The 20,225-nt window shown below is 47.7% G+C and overlaps 1 protein-coding gene across 1 annotated transcript; it reads right to left on the bottom strand.

Annotated features, from left to right (window-relative positions):
* Positions 1-16,708: 16,708 nt before the first annotated feature.
* EV420DRAFT_1476145 (uncharacterized protein) lies at positions 16,709-18,781 on the bottom strand (the record flags this gene model as incomplete). Its single annotated transcript, XM_060469312.1, has 8 exons — positions 16,709-16,820; positions 17,007-17,280; positions 17,324-17,525; positions 17,588-17,844; positions 17,876-17,944; positions 17,994-18,147; positions 18,292-18,547; positions 18,570-18,781. The coding sequence occupies 8 exons, from the start codon at positions 18,779-18,781 to the stop codon at positions 16,709-16,711; spliced, it is 1,536 nt and encodes a 511-aa protein (XP_060335874.1).
* Between the last annotated feature and the right edge of the window lie 1,444 nt (positions 18,782-20,225).

The following is a 20,225-nucleotide window of genomic DNA, read 5'->3' as shown; positions in this document are numbered from 1 at the left end:
CTAGGGATTTTGGTAAAATGCTGGATTTTGGCATGTACTTCTTCCTCGGTGGGCATGATTAAAGCCCTGAACATCTTCAGTTTTAACAGGACTATGTCCTTGTTATCCTCTTTCTCTTGTCCGTGATTATCTCTTCTACTCAACAAATCCACCTTTCAGTTTTGGGCTCTGTAATGAGCATGCCAATAGAAGTCTGACTTCCACTCAACCCAACAAACCACAGCCCAGAAACCTATGGAGTCCGATTCCCACTTTCTATTTCATATCCCATTTCATATTCTTTTATATTTCACTTCTCCATTACAATTTATCAATAGCCCAACATTGGTAGCGAATATGTCATCAGACCCTATCAGCTACCAACCGGTAGAATACATTCTCCGACAACCCTAGAATGTAGACCACTCTGAGTAGGAACTAGATTGGACTCCTAACTAGTATATAAGCCTTAGAATTACACTGTAGATACTCAGTTCGAATATCAACTTGGTTCAGCCCAATCTCTCTCTCTGACTCTAAGTCACACTCTCACTCTCCAGTCCACAGAACTCCGATCCATTGGACTTATCTCTTACCTCGTCTCTGTCACTCCGCAGACTTCCATCCATATCCATCTTAGGGCTTCGGCTCAGGAGTGATGTTGCTAATAGCTTTGCCTATGCCTGACACATCCCACAGCATTCTGCTATGTGCACTTACTGCCACAATCCTATTGACACAATTCTAACAGTATATTTGAACTCAAACCCTTGAGTCGAAATTTTCTTCCTAACCATGTCTTCTACTTTCACTGTTCCTCCAGAAACCAGCCACAACTCCATGGTCAACAACTGAACCTATACCATGGAGGATATCCCTGCCTCTGCCTCAAAAGAGGGCCCCCTTCTCTTCAGATCAGATTCCGCCCCTCGCCAACAATCCCGTAGGGAAACCTACCTTCACAGTGGCTTCACTGCTTGCCAATCCGATGCTAACCAATCACCTAACCCCTTCCTAGCCCAGTGATCAGAATCCAATGGCTGGGGCGAGTATCGAAGTGACCCCCCCATGGAATCCAACTACATCTCTGTTTGATGATATCCAAGGTCGTGATGACGATGACAACCAAGGTTCGGAAGATTGGGAATTCCCTCCTCATACGCCAATGAATGGCTGCGAACACCCATCGGGAAATCCTGGCGGTGGCCCACCCAATCCTGGTGGTCCCGGAGGTCCTGGAGGAGGACCTAACAACAATCCTGGTAACAATCCTAATCCTCTCAATAACGATGCCCAGATCCTCATTCAACTCAGGAATGTCCTCCATGGCATCTCCGATGCTGTCAATGGCAACCGACAACATGCTGTACACACCAAGGTCAAGGAACCTGATACCTTCAACGGTTCGGACTCCCAAAAACTCAAAGCCTTCATTGTCTCCCTCCAGTTAAACTTCAACGTCCATCCCAACGCATTCTGATCAGACACAGCCAAAGTCCACTATGCCATCTCCTTCCTTTCCGGTGTCGCACTCGACTGGTTCGAACCAGATATCCTCCACCCTAATCACCACAACCCTCCTGCCTGAGCATACTCCTATGCCGCCTTCCTTTCAGAACTCCAAACCAACTTTGGCCCCTTCGATGCCATCGGAGATGCCAAAGATGAACTCGAAAACCTTCGGATGCACAACAGAGACCGCTGAAGAGGCTGGCTGTGGGCACCTGTGGAATAGTGAGCGGGCTAAAGGGCGAACCTCAAAAACCCACACACACACTCACACAACTACCCAAACTACAATCACCCTCGTAAGTTCTAGGGGGAGCGATTATTTCTAATGCGATCCAACTATACCTCAATATCTCGAAGAGTTTCTCTTATTCTCAGCACTCTTAGCGAAGCTAAGCTTTCTCTAATGACTTCCTAAGTCTAGGAACTTTTTACAGGAAGGTCGTTCACTGGCACGATGCAACCTTCAAGGCAGATTTGAGTTATAATACACAAGGGACACTGATCCCAACAGAAACAGAGGTAATACATGCTGAAACTTTAGTGAGCTCGCTAAAAGAACACCACAGGCAAGCACTGACTTAGCCCACTCACTACACAACTGTATGTAGGGGTTCTCCAACTAACTCCAGCAAGTTATCTCAACTCAAGAACACTTCAGAAGTGCTCGAAAAACAGATTCAGAAACGGAACTTCGACAGAACTGACACGGAACAGACTGAAACAGAACAGAACAGAACAGAACAGAACAGATCTCAGATTTCCACTTCAAAACATTCTCCGAACAGACTTATTACACTCAACAGAACAGAAACAGCATCACTGATTCGTATTCACTTATTACGATTTCGTGCTTTATCTTATCTTATCGGCTCACTTGTAATCTCGCTATGCTAACTTTCCGGACTTGATCACACCTTACCATGCGGGAGTAGTGTGTTTAATGCACCGTTGCAGACACTTGTAGTATATTTAGCACGACCCAAACTGTATTTAAGTAGCTCGACTGCAGGTCTTAAACCTCAGTCTCGAACTAAAGTTTATTCACCCGATAACTTAGTCTGAACTCACTCTCGCTCTACTAAGTGATAGCTCCCTGCACATAAACCTGCGAGCAACATAAGGCACCTGACCAAAGTGCGAGTCACACCTAGTTGTTTGATCTTGTTTGTGTAATCGGTCGCTAACAATTAGTTCGAGACTTTCTTACTCCTCTCCAACAACCACGTTGTGGAGCAGTAACGAATGAACCCCGTTGAACAAACCGTAACCGACTTCATTGGACTCCAGGGCTTTATAGCCTTGGCCTACCTAGCATTCCTATATGGATACGAATACCGAAGAACCCAGGAGCCAGTCTCCGAGGAAACTATCCCCGTCGAAGCCCCCAACCCGGAGGCTAGACGACCGCACACACCCCCTCCCAACTATGTCGACGACCGACCCGATCTCATTATCCACTTCATCTTCATCACCGACGATGAGTGGATCACAGAGGACTCCGACACAAACGAGTCCAGTGAATCTGACTCCGAAGTGGAAGGATGGCCCACACAGAGAGGCCCAGTCGTTGAAGAAGAAGAAGAGCGAGGACTCTACGAAAGGGGGGTGGACCAGCGTGTTCTCTCTCCCATTACCGAGGAAGAAAGCGAAGGGGAAAGCGAAAGAGACCCCTGGGACGCCCCTTCCCCCACTTCAACCGAAAACTCAGCTGCCAACCCTGGATATGATTCAGACGGACAGCGCCTCTATCAAAGAGGGCTTAGATATCATTTGGGAGAAGGAAGAATGACTGAAGATGGAGCTGAAAGCAGTACAGATGAAGAGAGCAGCAGTACAGAGGAGGACGACAGTAGTGATGAGCTCCCAGGGCCGCGCAACGACTGGTCCCCTCCAAGGTTGGACTCAAGGGGAGAAACATGGGGCTACCACTACGCCCGCGATGACTCCTCAGACGACGAAGGAGGATACCTTAACCTCATCGCACGTCCCAACACCCCAATCATTGTCAACGATAGGGCCGGGGAAGCAACTACCGAGCTCGACCAGTGCCAGCCCACCTATGACGCCGACGCCAGCTGCGATGTATGCTGACAAGTACAGGACTACGCCAATGCATGGCTCATGTACGACGGCATTGAAGCCCCTTCCTCCGTCGTCCCCTATATCATCTATCCCCTCGCACCAGAACATCCCCACGCGGCCCCCGTCCCCTTCGTTGCGCCCTGGGTATGGGATAGACCCTGAAGACCGGACTTCGAACAGGTCATTCGCAGGGTCGACGAGTGGAGCCGAATCATTAGAAACTGGAACCGAATCGTCACAGGAAGCACGGAGCCTTTTGAGCGAGTCCGACCAGTCGGAACTAGAAGAAGGAGAAATCTATGAGAGCCGTGGAACAGGGCCGACTTCGATATGGAGCGGCTACACAGAGCTGGAGAGTATGGTGACGAAGACATCATCCCGGAGTTCGTGGAAGGATCTAGCTCGGGAGCCTACTGAGGCCGAGCTTGGAAATATGACATATTTGGAAATGTTACATTGGATCGAGAAAAAGCTACCACGAGAACTCTCGTGGAACGGCTCCGCCCAGGGAAGATACTTCCAACAGAACAAGAACTCTCAGGTGGGAGGACAGGTCCTATATCAAGAAACGATCTTCCACACGAATATTCTATGGAACCAGGTCCACCCGGAAGATTTCACGGAACCAGGGGAACGGTACATGGTACCAGAACCCTCCGAAGCATCAAGTGGAGATACGGTGGATTTAAGCCACCTATCCATTCTCAAGAGGACAGGGTACGTCGACCCTAGTCGGCTGTTCGCTGCAGCAGGAACACCGGGAAGCACGGGAGCAGCCGCAACCGCAGCAGTTCCCATGGTACCAGCACCGGCACCACAAGGGCCTCTCTCCCCACATCACAACCCGGCCCTACGATCCCTACCAAGACCTGCAGCTATTCCTATTCCCGCGGACCCTGTACAACCACCCAACACGCCGCCGCCATTCATAGTAGGCGTGGCCAACACAAACCCATGGGGACAGGTAAAACCGCAGCTAGCGGAACCCCCTGAGAAGTTCAAGGGAGAATCCAGCGACGTGGATCGATTCCTCAACCAGTGCGAAGACTACTTTAATGTGTTCCCGCAGCAATTCACAATGAACGCACACGGGCAAAGCCCTAACCGAGTAGTGTTTTGCACGTTCTGACTCGCAGACAAAGCACTGCACTGGTGGAACTATGCCAGGGACAAATACTATGACAATACATGCGGATGTCTGCGTTACCCATCCTGGCAAGCATTCCGACAGCAAATAGAAGACCAGTTCCGAACCGATGCAGAGATAGAACTCAAGCTTCAAGAGTTCAAACGCATATGGCAGAACACCTATAAATCTGCCAAGGAGTTCTTCCGAGATTTCGAACGGTTGGCCAAAGAATCTGGCAAACATCACAATGAAGAGTACATGATTGAAATACTCAAGCCAGCGATTCGAAGGAACGTGAAGACAGCCATACACGCTACCGGAACCGCGCTTCCGCACACGTATGCGGAATGGAAATTCTGAGTCGAACAAATGGACTACAACTATCGTGTGGGACTAGCAGAAGACACAGGAAGGAATCAGGGAGCGCAGGGACAGCAGAACAAGGGAACAGGAAAAGCTGGAAGCACCAGGAATTCCCAAACCGACAAGAAGACAGGCATGGGTACCACGTATGGGGGTCAAGGGCAGCCGATGGAAATAGATCGACTGTGGAAGGAAGGACGATGCTTCCGCTGCGGTCACAAGGGACATCAGAAGCAAGACAACAAATGCCCAAAGGACGAAAGTACGTGGTTGGTCAAGCACCAGCCAAAGTTTTCTCGAGCTCAAATTCACGCGCAATGTATCAACAAGTCATAAAGGACGAAGAAGCAGAAGCCTCCACATCGAAGGTCGAGGAGGTAAAAGACGAGCCGGCGGCGTAAGTGACAAACACGCGTCGGCAAAGGACTTAATTTCATTTAGTGGTGCATCACAGAAACCCGCAGGTCGGACTAATGTACCGCATGTAGTACCTCGAGGCAATGATCAAACTTTCACGCATTCACAAAATGAAATTACTCAGTCGCATAAAAAGGACGGTGTACAGGGGATTACCACTGTGCTCGAAGAAGAACCCCACTCAAGATCCTTGGCCACCGGTGCGAAAGCACAAGCGGCTAGTGCTGCGCAAGGCAGCGGGACACTCGGGATCAACCTCACTCCGTCAGGGGCAGATGACAGCGTGGGGAACAGAGGAAGAGCGGCTGAGCCCAAGGCGAGCAGTGAAGAACCCCACTCGGGGGCGGAATGTATGCGCCAGCCATGAGTGACCGGCTGCCCCCATTGTGGAACGGAGCCGCAAGAGGGAACGCGAATCCCCAGCAACAAAACCGCTGCCCCGAAAAGAACAGTCAAGACGAACGGGGACCCCATCCCTTTACAGCCCTATACAGTACGTCTACCCCCTTCATCGCTAACACATAATGGCACCGGGGGCTCGTGTTCCCCGGTGGGCGGGTCGGTGGGACCATTATGTGCTTCGCCTACCTGTAATAAAAAAACCGTTTCACTTGAAGAAATACCCGATGAGGAGGATGATTACAGTTACCAACAAAGCCTAAAAAAGCAATGCAAGGGGGAAGACCCGGTGGTACACACCGAGGAGTACCCCGAAGACTATGAAGTAACGGAGCTGGAAGAAGAATATCACAACGACAAGTGGGATCAGGGATGGCTCAAGCCCCACAGCACAGAGTGGGTCAGAAGGAAGATGAGGCAGGAAAAAACCATGGAAGGAAAACTTGCCACCCTTCAAATGTGGGTACATCCCCGACGACAAATAGAGGTGGACGAGGATCTCGTCCTAGACCTTATCGGTTCCTCCACAGAATCGTACCGACAATGAGAGCAGTGTCTACAAAACATGGAGGACCTACGCGTACCCCTGCAATATATACGAGGAGGAAAAGGAAGAAGCGTCAATATCAGAGTGCAGATCGAAACCCTTGACACCAGCCAAATACAGGCCGTGGACGCCCTGGTGGACAGCGGATGCACTGGCAGCTGTATAAATAAGACCTTCGTACGGGAACACCAACTCAACACGGTAAAATTACCCAAAGCGCAGGCAGTATACAATGCGGACGGCAGTCGTAACAAAGGAGGAGACATAACCGAGATAGTGGAACTCTGCATGACCATCGGAGACCACCACGAGAAAGTAGAACTTGCAGTCATTGATCTAGGAACCATACCCATGTTCTTAGGACACGACTGGCTCAAAAGGCACAACCCAATCATCGACTGGAAAACCGGAGCAGTATCCTTAGTCCGATGTTTCTGTCGCAAGGTGCCCTTCTTACTACCGGACGAAGATCCAGAACAACACTGGGGAACAGAGGTAGAGGAAGGGGATACCATCCTGATCATCGACTTTGAGGAAGCCCTACACGTTCGCGCAATGGGAAGCAAGGCAAATGAATTAGCTGCCAAAGCAAATCAAGCCAAGGAAGCAAAGACATTCGAGGAAATAGTACCGGAGCCATACCGGGAATTCCGAGACATGTTCGCAAAAGAAAACTTTGACAAGTTACCACCCAGAAAACCCTGGGACCATGCAATAGAGCTTATCCCCAACGCCAATGCAAGCCTAGACTGCAAGGTTTATCCTCTCAACCCGGCAGAGCAGGAGGAACTAGACAAGTTCCTTGATGAAAATCTGGAATCAGGAAGAATCCGACCGTCCAAGTCGCCTATGGCCTCCCCGTTCTTTTTCGTCAAAAAGAAAGATGGAAAACTCCGACCAGTCCAAGACTATCGGAAATTAAACGAGATGACCATTAAAAATCGATACCCTTTGCCACTGATAGGGGAATTAATGGATCAGCTCAAGGACGCCAAGTACTTCACCAAATTAGACGTCCGATGGGGATATAATAATGTACGCATCAAACACGGAGACGAATGGAAGGCTGCGTTCAGAACAAACCGGGGTCTATTCGAACCCATGGTAATGTTCTTCAGACTCACCAATTCGCCGGCCACATTTCAATGGATGATGAACGACTTGTTCAAAGAACAGATTGCCTGGGGGGACGTGACCGTGTACTTGAACAACATCCTAATCTGTACCAAGGAAAAAGAGAAGCATCACGCAGTCGTACAGGAAGTACTGGCTATTCTCCGTGCCAATAACCTTTTCCTTAAAGCGGAAAAATGCGAATTCGAGGTACTAGAAACAGAATACCTCAGAGTGATCATCAGCCAAGGATCAATTCGCATGGACCCAGTGAAAGTAAAAGGAATCACGGAATGGCCCCAACCCACCAAGAAACGGGAGCTGCAGTCGTTTTTAGGATTCACCAACTTCTATCGAAGGTTCATCCGTGACTATAGCAGACATGTACGACCTTTAACACAACTCACCGGAAAAAGCGAGTGGACATGGGGAACCGCACAGGAAGAGGCATTTCAGGAGATAAAAAGGAAGCTAGCCGAGGAAGTAGTATTGGCAATACCAAATCGGGAAGGGAAATATCGCGTAGAAGTGGACGCAAGTGAAGGAGCCATGGGAGCAGTCCTGTCCCAAGAACAAGAAGGAAAGTGGAGACCCGTGGCATTCCTATCCAAGGCCCTAACCGTCACGGAACGAAACTATGAAATTTACGACAAGGAACTTCTGGCAATCATGCTGGCACTGGAGGACTGGAGACACTACCTCATGGGTGCCCATCAAGATTTCAAGGTATGGACAGACCATCAGAATCTCCAATACTTCAGAAAGCCTCAGAAGCTCAACCGCCGACAAGCCAGATGGGTAACAGAACTGGCCAAGTATCATTTCACACTACATCACAAACCAGGGATGGCAAACAAAAAGGCAGACTTGTTATCCCGGAGGGCAGACCATGATCAGGGAGGTGAAGACAACAATGAGGTGGTGATCCTAAAACCGGAAATGTTCCAAGCCCTCATAATGCCTACGGAAGAGGAAGTACACAAAAAAATACGAACTGCATTACGGGACGTCACCAAATGGGACAAAGGGATAGAAGCATCGCTTCATCATCCCAGAGGAATAACCCAAGCGGATGGCCTGATGTACTATGATGGACGGCTATACATTCCCCGAGACGCCAAGCTACGAGGAGAGCTTATCACCATCCATCATGACCATATCATGGCAGGACACCCGGGCATCGAAAAAACCAAAGAACTGATTCAGCGCAACTACTGGTGGCCAAAACTCAAAAACGATGTGGAACGGTACATAAAAGGCTGTGAAGCCTGTCAACGCACCAAAACAAGCACACAACGCAAAAGAGCGCCATTACATCCTCACGCCGTACCTTCCCGGCCATGGGAGCATATCACGGTCGACATGATAGGAGAACTACCCGACTCCAATGGGTACAACGCCATCCTCATGATCGTAGACTGATTCTCCAAAGAAGTCATTCCCGTTCCATGCTCCACGGAGCTGACCTCCGCAGGGTGGGCCAAAATCCTCAGGGACTACGTATGGGCCAAACACGGGATGCCTCAAAAGGTAATCTCGGACAGAGGACCCCAATTCGTATCCAAATTCATGAAGGAACTCTATGAGATGTTGCACATACAGGGAAATCCCTCCACGGCCTACCATCCTCAGACCGATGGACAAACGGAAAGGGCGAACCAAGAGATTGAAAAGTATCTCCGAATATTTATCAATCACCGCCAAAATGATTGGAGCGAATGGTTACCGCTCGCGGCTTTCCAGCACAATAACCGAAAACATGCCGTGACCGGCTACTCCCCATTCGAAATCAATCATGGGCAGAGACCACATCTCGCCCTGCTTACAATCAAGGAAGGAACAAACCCAGCAGCCAGAGACTTCGTGGCAGACATACAAAAGGTGCATGAACAAACTGCCAAAGCATTGGAAAAGGCAGCGGAAACCATGAAACGACAATACGACAAACACCAATGACCGGCGGTGAAGTATAAACCAGGAGACAAAGTATGGTTAGACTCCACCAACTTACATCTCCCATGACCCATGAAGAAATTGGGAGACAAACGAGTCGGACCGTTCGAAGTACTATCCAAACATGGCGCCTCCACGTATAAACTACGTTTACCCCCCTCATGGAAAATCCATGACCGTTTCAACGAAAGCCTCCTCACTCCTTATCACCCGCCAGAGTTCCCAATCCAAGTACAACCCTTGGCCCCACCACCAGACCTTGTGGATGGACAAGAGCAGTATGAAGTAGAAGAAATCGTAGACCAAAGGGAACGAACCGTAGGAAGGGGACAACGACGACGCACCCGAACAGAGTACCTTATCAAATGGAAGGGATATCCCAGAGAAGAGAACTCTTGGGTAGACGAACAAGAGTTGGACAATGCAAGGGAGGCAATCGAGGACTTCGAACAAGTCTCGTTTATAACTCGACCACCCGCAAACTGGTGGGAGAATAACGACGAATCCGATTCCTGGTCAGAAACAGAGTCGGTAACCGAATCAGAAGTCGATCACCCCTTGGTACAGGCAATTCAAGAATACCTGATACAACCAAATGTGCCCTCTCTCATAGGAGCCTATCTTCCGAAGTCAAGACATACCGCAGTCGGGACGACTGCCTTAACAGGGGGGTAATATTACGATTTCACGCTTTATCTTATCTTATCAGCTCACTTGTAATCTCGCTATGCTAACTTTCCGGACTTGATCACACCTTACCATGCGGGAGTAGTGTGTTTAACGCACCGTTGCAGACACTTGTAGTATATTTAGCACGACCCAAACTGTATTTAAGTAGCTCGACTGCAGGTCTTAAACCTCAGTCTCGAACTAAAGTTTATTCACCCGATAACTTAGTCTGAACTCACTCTCGCTCTACTAAGCGATAGCTCCCTGCACATAAACCTGCGAGCAACATAAGGCGCCTGACCAAAGTGCGAGTCACGCCTAGTTGTTTGATCTTGTTTGTGTAATCAGTCGCTAACATCACTCTGACTAAGTTCTCAAAAGTCTTATCAAAAGGGTATCTCGTATTTCTCTGAGTGAGCTCACTAATTCTATGCACAGCTCAAAGTCACAAACTGATCCTTTGTTACAGTACCACCTTCAACGCGTGCACGGGAACTCAGGGGCTCAAAACTTGGCCTCTACCTACTGTAACCAGCCTACTTATACTACAGGGGAATTAGAATTACAAACGTCGTGCAGTACCCAGACTCCTACATGTGTAGCACGTTGCCACTGCCACCTTACTGAGCATCTGAGTCAGACTTCCCAGTTTTAGTCTCATTTCTATAGTGAGCTCACTAAACGCATGCCAAGAGGTGCTCTCCTGACACCCGCAGGCTTGTTCTCTAGCGACCGACAGGTCTAGGCGCACGGAACTATCAGTTCTGGCATATGTCATTCAGGACTTCTTTCTTGGATTCACAGAGGCTTCTCGTAGACACGGCAACAAGTGAGTCTTCGAACAATGGGACTCAGAACAATGGAACGCGGGCTCGTGGACTTCGGCCAAAGCCCATTGCCCAAGCTCGTGCCAGTGATATCTGTCAGCTCGCTTAAGGATTTCCCCAGATTTTCAGGTATGGCATGTCACAGTTAGCGAGCGCGCTAAGTGTTCTCAGTGTCAGTGCAATCTTCAAGGTTTTATCTAGCTCCTGTGAGTGTGCTTGTAAGTTAGAGCCTAAGGCATTGGGTATAGGGTTTGGCCTTCTCGTCATGCCTGCCCATCAGGTACAGTGCTGTGACTAAGTCCTGTTTAGAATCCCGTTGCTTCTTATGCCATAAGTTATATTCCATGTCATTGCACCGTGTAGCATTAGTGTCGATGCGTAGTTTTAGTCTGCTCGCTCACTATCTCTCAGTATGCGTGTAAAACACTCTAGATTGTAAAATTACATGCGTAAATAGGCTGCAGTCACAACACCGCATCATGAAGTATATTGTCAAATTCAATCAGTATGCTGCCATTATTGGCTACGGTGACAACTCCCTTCATCACACCTTTTACCGTGGCCTTTGCCCCCGCATCAAGGATGATATGGCTCACCATGGGAAACCCAATAATCTCCGTGATATGTGGAATCTCACTCAAGAGCTCGACGCTCGCTACTGGACTCGGAAAGCCGAAATCTCCTGAGAAAATCGCAGTAACCCATCTTCCTCTTCCAGCAACAGCACTGTGTCGTCTACTCCTGAATCCTCTGCCTCTGTTGAACCGGTTCTATTGGAATCGGAAAACTAGAGAGCAACCCTGTATCCTCCGCACTAGGACAGGGTTGCGTTGACTGTCACAGTGCACTGGAGATTGTAACCCTCAACACTGCTGCTCTTTCCAATCATTCCCTAACTGTCTCTCTCTCATCTGAAGTCAGCTCCAGATCGGAGTCTGACAGTTCTCCCATTTCTACTATCCTTCATTTTCTCACACTTGTTGATTCTGGCTCTAGCCACTGCTTTGTTGATTCAAAGTATGTTGAGGATCACAATCTCCTTACCAAATCCATCCCCCCTGTCCAACTTTGACTTCTTGATGGCTCTGTTGGATCTCACATCTCCCAATCTATTTCCTTCCCAATCTGTTTCCCTTCCAGAGACATTCTTCCTATTGACTTCTATGTCACTCGTCTAGATTCATCTTGTAACGTCATTCTGGGATACAACTGGCTCTCCCGCTACAATCTGTTGATTGACTGGGTAAAGCACAGTATCACTTTCCATTCACCATTATCGGTTGTTTCTTCTTCAAGCACTTCTGCGGCTGCTGACACACATGTGCCAGTCCACTCAGACTCTTCCAGTCCAATCCAACCATCACCATCTTCCACTCCAAAATCGAGATCCCAACAGGCTCTGCCACCTTATGAACCTATCTATTCCTACCCTACCATTCCTTCCTTTGGTGCTTTGGCTGCCCCCAAGATATCTATTATTTCGGCTGCCACTTTTGCCTGAGCTTGTGCAGAAGAAGGGGCCCAGCAGCTCACATTACAACCTTCTATGCCTAGTGTTAGTGGCAAGTCTACCTCCGTGGCTCCCACTGACTTATCTGATGTCCCACTGGAGTACCATGAATTTGCTGATGTATTCAGTGACTCTCTTTCTGAAAAACTCCCTGAGCATCGCCCCTACAACCTCAAGATCAATATTGAGGAAGGCTCCACTCCTCCGCTCGGTCCCATTTATTCCCTTTCTGAATCCGAACTAAAAGCCTTATGTGAGTTTATTGATGATAATGTCCATAATGGTTTCATCACTCCTTCCCGCTCTCTGCACAGAGCTCCGGTACTGTTTGTCAAGAAGAAAACCAGTGAACTTAGACTCTGTGTAGATTATCATGGCCTTAATAAAATCTCTAAAAAAGACCATTACCCTTTGCCCCTCATTTCTGACCTCCTTGATTCTGCATGTTCTGCTTGTCTCTACATCAAGCTAGACCTTCATGCCTACCATTTCGTCTGCATAGCTGAGGGTGATGAATGGAAAACTGTGTTTCGGACCCGCTATGGCTCCTTTGAATGGCATGTCATGCCATTTGGACTCACCAACGCTCCCGCAGCTTTCCAATGCTTTGTCAACATCTTTTCCGATATGCTCGATGTATCTGTCATCATATACCTTGATGACATCCTTATCTACTCTGACAATCCTGAGGATCACCAAAAACACGTACGCGAAGTCCTTCGCAGACTCTGAGCCAATGGCCTCTACTGCAAGGGTTCCAAATGTGAATTCCGTTGGGACTCCATCAAATATCTTGGTTACATCCTCTCGCCTGAAGGCTTACGCATGTCTGAAGACAAGGTCAAAGCTATTACCGACTGGCTGGTCCCATGCAAGGTCAAGGATATCCAATCCTTCCTCGGCTTTGCCAACTTCTACCACCATTTTATTCATGAGTACAGTGAGATTGTCCTGCCCTTAACATGACTCACTCACAAAGGAACTCCATGGAAATTCGACAACGAATGCCTATCCACTTTCAATGAGTTGAAGTAGGCTTTTACTCATGCCCCTATCCTTACCCACTGGCTTCCTGACCATCAACTGGTTGTGGAAACCAACATGTCCGACTATGCTATTGCCGCCATCCTATCCATTTATCTAGAGGATGGTGAGATCCATCCCATCTCCTTGTCCTGGAGTCTCCACGGCACCGAACTCAACTATGATACGCATGATAAAGAGCTTCTAGCCATCTTTGAAGCTTTCAAATATTGGTGTCACTACCTTGAAGGCTCCGTGGAAGCCGTTGATATCATTACAGATCACAAGAACCTTGAGTATTTCTCTACTACCAAGGTCCTTACTCAATGTTAAGTGCACTGGTCTAAATTCCTCTCCCAATTCAACCTTGTTATTCAGTTCTGACCAGGTAAACTTGGTGGGAAACCAGATGCCCTCACTAGATGATGGGATGTCTACCCTAAAGAGGGGGATAGTCAATATGCCCAAGTCAATCCTCACAATTTCTGACCTGTTTTCACTCAAGAACAACTCTCCGCTTCACTTCACGCTACATTCCTTGAAGGTCCTGTCTTACATGCTAGTGCTATCATGGACATCGACAAGCTCCACTCTGATATCAAGAATACACAGCCGTTGGATTCTGCTGCCACCGAAGGCCTCCAACTTGCATCTGCCCCTTCCAACTCCTCTTGGTGGTCCATGGATGAATCAGGACTACTATGTCTTGACAGTCACATTTATGTCCTGGACTCCGATGATCTCTGTCTTTGCATTCTCCAAAACAATCATGACCACATCTTGACAGGTCACTTTGATCAAAATCAGACCCTCGAACTTGTCCGACAGAATTACACCTGGCCACAGATGCGTGAATACGTTCGCCACTATGTTAAATCTTGCACTACCTGTGGATGTAACAAAACACCTAGACACCACCCTTTTGGCTTACTCAAACCATTGCCGGTCCCAGAACACCTGTGGGATTCCATTTCTATGGATTTCATTGAACAACTGCTGGATTCCAACAGATTCACTGCCATCCTCATAGTCGTCGATCGTGCAAGTAAGCAAGCAATTTTCATTCCCTACTCATGACACCATCAACTCTGAGGAGCTTGCCTGGTTATTTGTTACCCATGTGTGTGCTAAGCATGGTGTTCCCAACCATATAACATCCAACTGTGGCTCCGAATTTATCTCCCAGTTCACTCGTGCTCTTGCCAAAGCTTTGGATATGGAGCTTCACTTCACTTCCAGGATATCACCCAGAGGCCGATGGACAAACTGAACATGTGCTAACCAAACTCTGGAACAGTACATTTGTATCTACTGCTCCTACCAACAAGACAATTGGGATACCTTACTACCCATTGCCGAGTTTGCCTACAACAACGCTCCCAACACTTCCACCAGAATCTCCCCATTCTTTGCTAACAAAGGCTATCATCCCAATATCACCATGCATCCTGAACGCGACTATCACCTCTGCTCAGGGCCTGTGACTTCATCATTAACCTCACGAGCTTCACCAATTCCTTCGAGATGAAATCACTTATGCCCAGTCCCAGTTATAAATTCCAAGTGGACAAGTGACTGGTCCCCAGCTCCTGATTTCAAAGTAGGTGACAAAGTCTACCTCAACTCCAAACATATCAGAACTACTCACCCTACTGCAAAATTTGCCAGAGAAATTCCTAGGACCTGTTTGATATCATTGCTCAGCCCGAATCCCATTCCTTCACTCTCAAACCCCCGTCAGACCTCCGCTCCATCCACCCTGTGTTCCATGTCTCCCAACTTGAACCCGTGGAGACCAATACTATCCCTAACTGTACCCAACCTCCTCCACCTCCAGTTGAAGTCGACAGTGAAGAATGGTACGAGATATCTTAAATCCTTGACTCTAAACTCGACCATCGGTTCCACTTTCCACTCCTATACTGAGTCCAATGGTTGGGTTATGAAGATACTGATGAAGAGTTTGCCTGGATCCCCGCTACAGAATTCTTCGTGGATGAATATATCAAAGACTTCCACCAACGTTACCCAGACAAACCAGGACTGCTATCCAAAGTCACCATCCGCAAAGTCTTCCTCAAACCCTCACCCATTGCTTCTTGACCTACCCATAACTTATCAGCTCCCTATGGTCTCCACTCCTTGAATTTCAAATCAAATCCTGGAAAACTATTGCAAATTACCTTCCTAATTGAGAACAGTGATGTGCTCAGTAATGGGCAGCATGCAAATGAAACAAGCATCTAGATCGTCAATCTAGATACTAAATCACACACACACACACACTATCACCAATGTATATAAGTTCGAGGGTGAGTATGATAGAAGCACTCGCGATGTACTTAGATTTAGATAATCTAGTGGGGTTTTGTCTGAAAACAACTTCAATTCTTCTTTTGATGTGTTTTACACAAAGTACACTAGTCCATGCGATAGCAGGGTTTATGAACTTGTTTTGCAAGGTATAGTCGAGCAAGTTATACTTGTTTTGACGTCGTCTAGAAGAGCTTCTAGTGGACACTTCAAATAATCAAACAACCAAAGACTCCGAGGTCTACAAAGAGTGCAAAATCACTCTACAAAGAACGCACAGGTTCTGACTTCAAGTACAAGACTTGCAAAGAGTACACAGACTCTGGAGTTCCTTGAACTCGATGATTGTTCAAACTTAAAGCATTCTAGGGCTTATTTTACTTCAACTAGATGAGGTCTTTTGACTTAAAGTCGACTCAGCACGTTTAGATTGCTAATCTCGGAGAGAGAGAGAGCACGAGGCCTTTGTCTGTGGAGCAGTTCAATTAACTAGCAAGGCGCAGACACGGGGACAGCTCTACTTCCTACTCAACTCTTCTAGATTACTGTAGTTCACCCTTATGGGTTGACTTTGGTAACTTAATTCACTTCAGTCGAGGATATGCAATAAAACCAGTGATTGATTAGGTAGCTATACAGGCTACTAGCACAAATGCAGGAGAATGCTTTCCTGCCATTATGTGTCTAGTCACTGCTGATTTATACGATTTGTGTTCTAGGTATAGGAGCCCAGTATCTACAGTAATTATGGTATGAGCTTTGGAATTAATACAAATGGTGAGTCACTATCCTACAAGTATCGTGCCATTCTGTAGTTTCTATTCAGTTTGACGCGACTGCGCCAGGTTATTCTGTCACTGAGGAGTGCCCTACTAGTCCATGGGTGCTCCTTCTTCTGTCTGCAAGGCTTGCCGCATGCCGTATGTATGGAATACTGTGGTACTGCGCAGGATCTCGAGGATGTAATCCACTGATCGTGATCGACTGCAGGTCCGAGATTATATTCTGTTGATCACTGCACGATCAAGATCAGGTCATCTCGGTACCCAATGCGGCTATTCATTCTTCCAAGGTTATTCCTTTCCTAGCCTGAGTTGATCTCGAAAGGCTGATCTGTTTCTCAACTTAGCAATTCTTCTTGACAGGTTCTTTCTACTCGTCGAGGCTGACAAGGCATCTAGTTCATTCCATTCTTCAACTTCTTGGTTTTTATACTCATACAGACGAGTCCCCGAGATTTGACTGTAATAGTCTTGTTTAGGTAGGGGCTTAGCTTGGCGTGTTGATGGCTGGTAGAATTGACTCTTCGAGACATTGTTTCTAAGTCTGTTCTGTACTGCCGTGCCTTCATTCTTTATGTAGTATTTAGCTACCAGCACGAAGCCTCCACTGTAGCTCTCTGTACTGCTTGTAGATTGCATAAACGGATGTAAAATCGCAAAATCTACAGGTAGCCTGATACACGTATCACCGCATCATCCAAATACCTCTTCCACAACGCCCACTCAATCTGACAGCCTCCGAGTGCATAGAACTTGTCCCTTGTGTCCAAGAAATGGATCGCGACTGTTTGATGGCCAATTGAAGACCGTCTTTCCCGAGACAGCCATACCAAACTTGCATGTTGGTGACCTTGAAGGGATCCACAGTGTTGAGGGATTTGGTACCCATCATGTGGGCATTCCACATCTGGGCAACATCCTTGTCAAGTTGCACATACGCATCACAATCCGTAGGGCTTCTGAGTTCACGTTCTTGAGGTTCCCAAGCTCAGCCTTGGACACTGCCCATTCCTCCCTAAACTCCTCATCAACGAAACCTGAGGGCCATTCCAGTGTGTCGCCCTCATGGAAGTCGTCCACAAGGTTATCAACCCAGCTTCCGAGGAAGTCAACCTTCCCCTCTACCCTTTCCAAACCTTCCTGGAAGTTGTCCATCTTGTCACAAAGTTGTTGCAACAAGTACACAACCTCATAGGATCCCAGTGGATCCTGACCCTTCACCCTGGCTAAATATGCACTTGCTCTTCTTCAGCTTACATTGCTCGCAAGTGCGCCTGCAGCGGATAAAACACTTCACGTCGTCTGCCTTACAACGACCACAATGCTCTACAGAACAAGTCAGCATAAGCCACAGGACCCTATGGAAGTCACTTACCATTACCCTTATATTCTTCATCATCCACCTGCATCTCAGGCTCAGTCTTCAATTTCTTCAAAGGCCTTCCCGATGGCCCCATGACCTCCTCTTCCCCACTGACCACCACTGCACTAGACTTGATCTTACAGCTTCCTCGAAATGTCCGTAGCCTCTGAATTGGTCGCCTTGCCCTTACCCTTCCTATCTTTCCTCTGCTTTACCAATTTTTTCAATGCCTTCCCCTTCAGGGTCCTTCTCCCGCTCGTCATCTCTGTCGGACCTACTACCAACCTTGCTTCCCTCATTCCCATCCTACCTTCTCCTTCTCCTTCTCTGCCTCCATGGCCTTCCTAGCTTCCACCAAAGCCTTGGCCTTGGCCTCACCTTCTAACTTCTTCTTCTCTGCGGCCTTTCTTTCCTCCAAGGCCCTGGCCTCCTCTTCCAACCTCTGCTGCTCCATGGTGGCCGCCTCTGCCTTTGCCTTAGCCTCTGTCTCCTCTTGCCATTTCTTCTCCATAGGCCTCCTGCTCCTCCCTCTCCTTCCTTGCTTTGGCCTCCACAACTTTCCTCTCCTGTGCCAACTTTTTCTCTCACTGTTCTAACTCCAGAGCCCACCTCTTTTCCTCCTTTTGCTTCTGTGCCTTCCAGGCCTCATGGGCCTCCACGGCATCCTCCCTAGCCTTCTCCGCAACATCCTGCTCATCATAAAAAGCCTCTAGGTCTTCAGGCCAAATACCTTTGGGCGTTGGGGCAGGTTCATACGGTTCAGGTGTCACAGAAGCGCAGTATTCAATGGTGGACAACATGGCCAACAATGAGGACAAAATGCAGAAAATGGAAGAGATGGTGGTGGAAGGAAGTTAAGAGGTGAAAAACCATGTGACCAACCTGAAAAAATTCCACGTGGTCACACTCAGCCATCAGGGATCTGTGTCCTTGAGAGCAAGAATGCTAAGAGGGGGATACTGTAATGAGCATGCCGACGGAAGTCCAACTTCCACTCAACCCAACAAACCACAGCCCAGAAACCTACAGGAGTCCGATTCCCACTTTCTATTTCATATCCCATTTCATATTCTTTTATATTTCACTTCTCCATTACAATTTATCAATAGCCCAACATCGGTAGTGAATATGTCATCAGACCCCATCAGGCTACCGACCTGGTAGAATACATTCTCCGACAACCCTAGAATGTAGACCACTCTGAGTAGGAACTAGATCGGACTCCTAACTAGTATATAAGCCTTAGAATTACACTGTAGATACTGAGTTCGAATATCAACTTGGTTCAGCCCAATCTCTCTCTCTGACTCTAAGTCACACTCTCGCTCTCCAGTCTGCGGAACTCTGATCCATTGGACTTATCTCTTACCTCGTCTCTGCCACTCTGCGGACTTCCATCCGTATCCATCTTAGGGCTTCAGTTCAGGAGTGATGTTGCTAATAGCTTCGCCTATGCCTGACACATCCTATGGCATTCCGCTATGTGCACTTACTGTCAGCAATCCTATTGGCACTGATCCTAACAGGCTTCAGGCTTATGATGCAGCGTGAAGTTGTACTCTGCTAGCTCAGTTACCCATTGCACACTTGTCAACAATTAAGTTTCTGAGGCTTGCAGAAATACTGAAGGTTTGAATGATCTGTCCAGATCTCAAAGTCTTCTCAGGCTCCCATCAGATAATGCCTCCAATCTTCCAGCTGCAATCATAATCACTAGTAGCCCCTTGTCATAGATCTCATAGTTTCATTCTGTGTCAGGAAAGAGATTTCGATATGAAGACTACTGACCTCCACTTGTTGTCCTGCTCTTGGGACAGTACTGCTCCTATGGCTCCCTCACTAGTGTCCGCTTCTACTTGAAACTTGCCCTCATCTAAGGGAATCGCCAATACAACTCTGATACAAAATTGTTCTTTGATTGCCTCAAATGCTTCTTGTTGGGCGTCTCCCCATTTCCATGCTTCTTTCTCTGTCAGTTTGGTTAACTGGTTTGACTATCTTGCTATAATGCCATATAAATTGTTGATAGAAGTTGGCAAATCCCAAGAATGATTGTAGTTCTCTTTTCTTGGTAGGAATCAGCCACTCCAATAGTCCAGTGATTTTTACAGGGTCCATCTTGATAGATCCTTCACTAATGATGACTCCCAGGTACTCAGGTCTCCTCTACTTCAAACTCACATTTTTCTGCTTTGAGGAACAACTTGTTCTCTCATAATCTCTTGAGCACCTCCTTTACCAGCC

The sequence above is a fragment of the Desarmillaria tabescens genome (assembly GCF_030435595.1).
Source record: "Desarmillaria tabescens strain CCBAS 213 chromosome Unknown EV420scaffold_6, whole genome shotgun sequence".
NCBI classification, from domain to species: Eukaryota; Fungi; Basidiomycota; class Agaricomycetes; order Agaricales; family Physalacriaceae; genus Desarmillaria; species Desarmillaria tabescens.
Note: the sequence above shows the minus strand (reverse complement) of the source record. Positions and strands in the feature narration are given on the sequence as shown.